Here is a 1,866-nt window from a genome sequence, read left to right as displayed (position 1 = left end):
TCACGGCTTCGAAGAATTCCTTGTCGGCTGCCAGACGGAGGGAATTTGCATGATACTATATGTCGTTGGAAATGGCGGTGAGTTTCTTTTCAGCATGTTTGACGGCACGTTTTGTAAGGGGCAAACGGAGTTGGCAGATGGATTTGAGTGAAGGTGCTGCTGTTTGGGGGGGGGGGGGGTTGGATAGATAGAGGACGATGAGGATGGAGAGGCCGAGCGGAAGCGGTCGATAAAGGAGGCAACCATCGCGGGGAAGCGATTGAGCACTACGCAGCGGACGTTGTTCTTTAACGTAGAAGGGTCATTTACGTCAGTTTTACGGTTAGGGGGATACGAGTTCTCAGCATAGGAGTGGGAATGCGCTAATACAGTGTTCAAAGATGTCATACGTGGTGATTTATCAATCATAGAGGACAAGTACGCCGGACTGTTGGGCAGCGATGCCCTGGTAGCTCTCTCTATTGGCGAACTTGGAGGTGTGAACATACACTTCGTTGGCGGCGATGAACTTTTCGATAGTGCAAGATCATAGATTAGCTAGAACAAGGCAGGTCTTGCGAGTACCTAGGAACACTCACCCCCTCGAGACCGCTTGTGTTTCGCGTTTGTGTACGGAGGAGGCTCCTCTAACCCCACCACGTTCTCCTCTTCGGGACTGGAGATAATCCAGTCGGCCAGTCGCTGTTCTCTCAGGTTCTTCTCATCAATAAGAAATCCGTGAAATTTTTCTGGCTGGCTGACAATACTCAAGAATGACTCGACACATTTATGATCCAGCCATTTAAAGTCAAGAACGATCTCCATGTGTTTGGATTTGACCAGGTCAACAGGGCACCGGGAGGCGGTCTGGCAGCTCGCCTTGGGCACAATGCTACTGGACGCAGTAGGGCAGATGATTGGGCACGATTTCTGAAGATGCAGTGACCAAGCATGAATCTTAGAAAAGCCAATTCGTGCAGCATGTGTTTCAACTCCGGGTGAGAGAGCACGCTTTGGAATCGGGCATTGAGTCGAAGTAGGGAGGATATTATCAGCATCATAGATTAGATTAAACGGTTGTTTGTCCTTGATATTATGTGTACATGTGTGTTGCATTAGAGCGAGAAGGTAGCATAGAGGCAGTGGTCGTCATGCTTGACTCGAAGAGTGCATTGTAGGAATGAGGCATGATCAGATGGACAAACTATGCACGCCTGTGCATGAATGCCGCTTTTGCGCAGGAGAATGTGTGTCACTAATGTATTTATGACATCTGGTTTATTAGATTCGTAAGGATGGTTGCCGGAGTATCAGTCTAGGCTGTGTTGGTGAGTGGCGAGGACGAGGGACAAGTGAAGGAATAATCAAGAGAGTGTAGAGAGCAGGGCTGGGCGAGCCAGCGCGTGAAGCTAGTGCCGAAGCGCGTTGTGATGAAGGGTGTCTGAGTGGAAATTGCAATGGGGTTTCTGTTGAAGTTTGGATGGCCGGTGACGTGTAGGTGTAGCGGAGAGCGTGCGACGACGGAGGCGATGCCGGTAGTGATGAGTGGGGCGTGATGGTGATGAGTGGTAAGTGGTAGGTGGTGAATGGCTGGAAGTTGGCGGGTGGAGCCGCTGCACCATGCGATTGCTTACTTATTTCTTGGCATCCCGTAACGAGTCAGCCATCATACGTACTTCGCCCCTTACATACGTACGCACGTACTACGTTAGCTGACCGAGGCCCATTGAACCTTCGAGGTTTGCACGCATTCTGGACTTTCTTCCATTACCACGCGCTACAACACAGCTACCCTGAGTCTCTATTGCGTTTGCAAATGTAAGAATACAATTGAATTTTCCGACTTGTTCAATGTGGGTCGGACGTGGACGCGGAAACTCGGAATGG

General features: G+C 50.1%; 1 protein-coding gene across 1 annotated transcript; it reads right to left on the bottom strand.

The window, feature by feature from the left end:
• Nucleotides 1–1,168, bottom strand: COCMIDRAFT_27051 (uncharacterized protein; the record flags this gene model as incomplete). Its single annotated transcript, XM_007690633.1, has 3 exons — nucleotides 1–362; nucleotides 579–871; nucleotides 1,083–1,168. The coding sequence occupies 3 exons, from the start codon at nucleotides 1,166–1,168 to the stop codon at nucleotides 1–3; spliced, it is 741 nt and encodes a 246-aa protein (XP_007688823.1).
• Nucleotides 1,169–1,866: the final 698 nt, after the last annotated feature.

This window comes from Bipolaris oryzae, assembly GCF_000523455.1.
Source record: "Bipolaris oryzae ATCC 44560 unplaced genomic scaffold scaffold_82, whole genome shotgun sequence".
Taxonomy (NCBI): Eukaryota; Fungi; Ascomycota; class Dothideomycetes; order Pleosporales; family Pleosporaceae; genus Bipolaris; species Bipolaris oryzae.
This window is presented reverse-complemented; position numbering and strand designations above follow the sequence as displayed.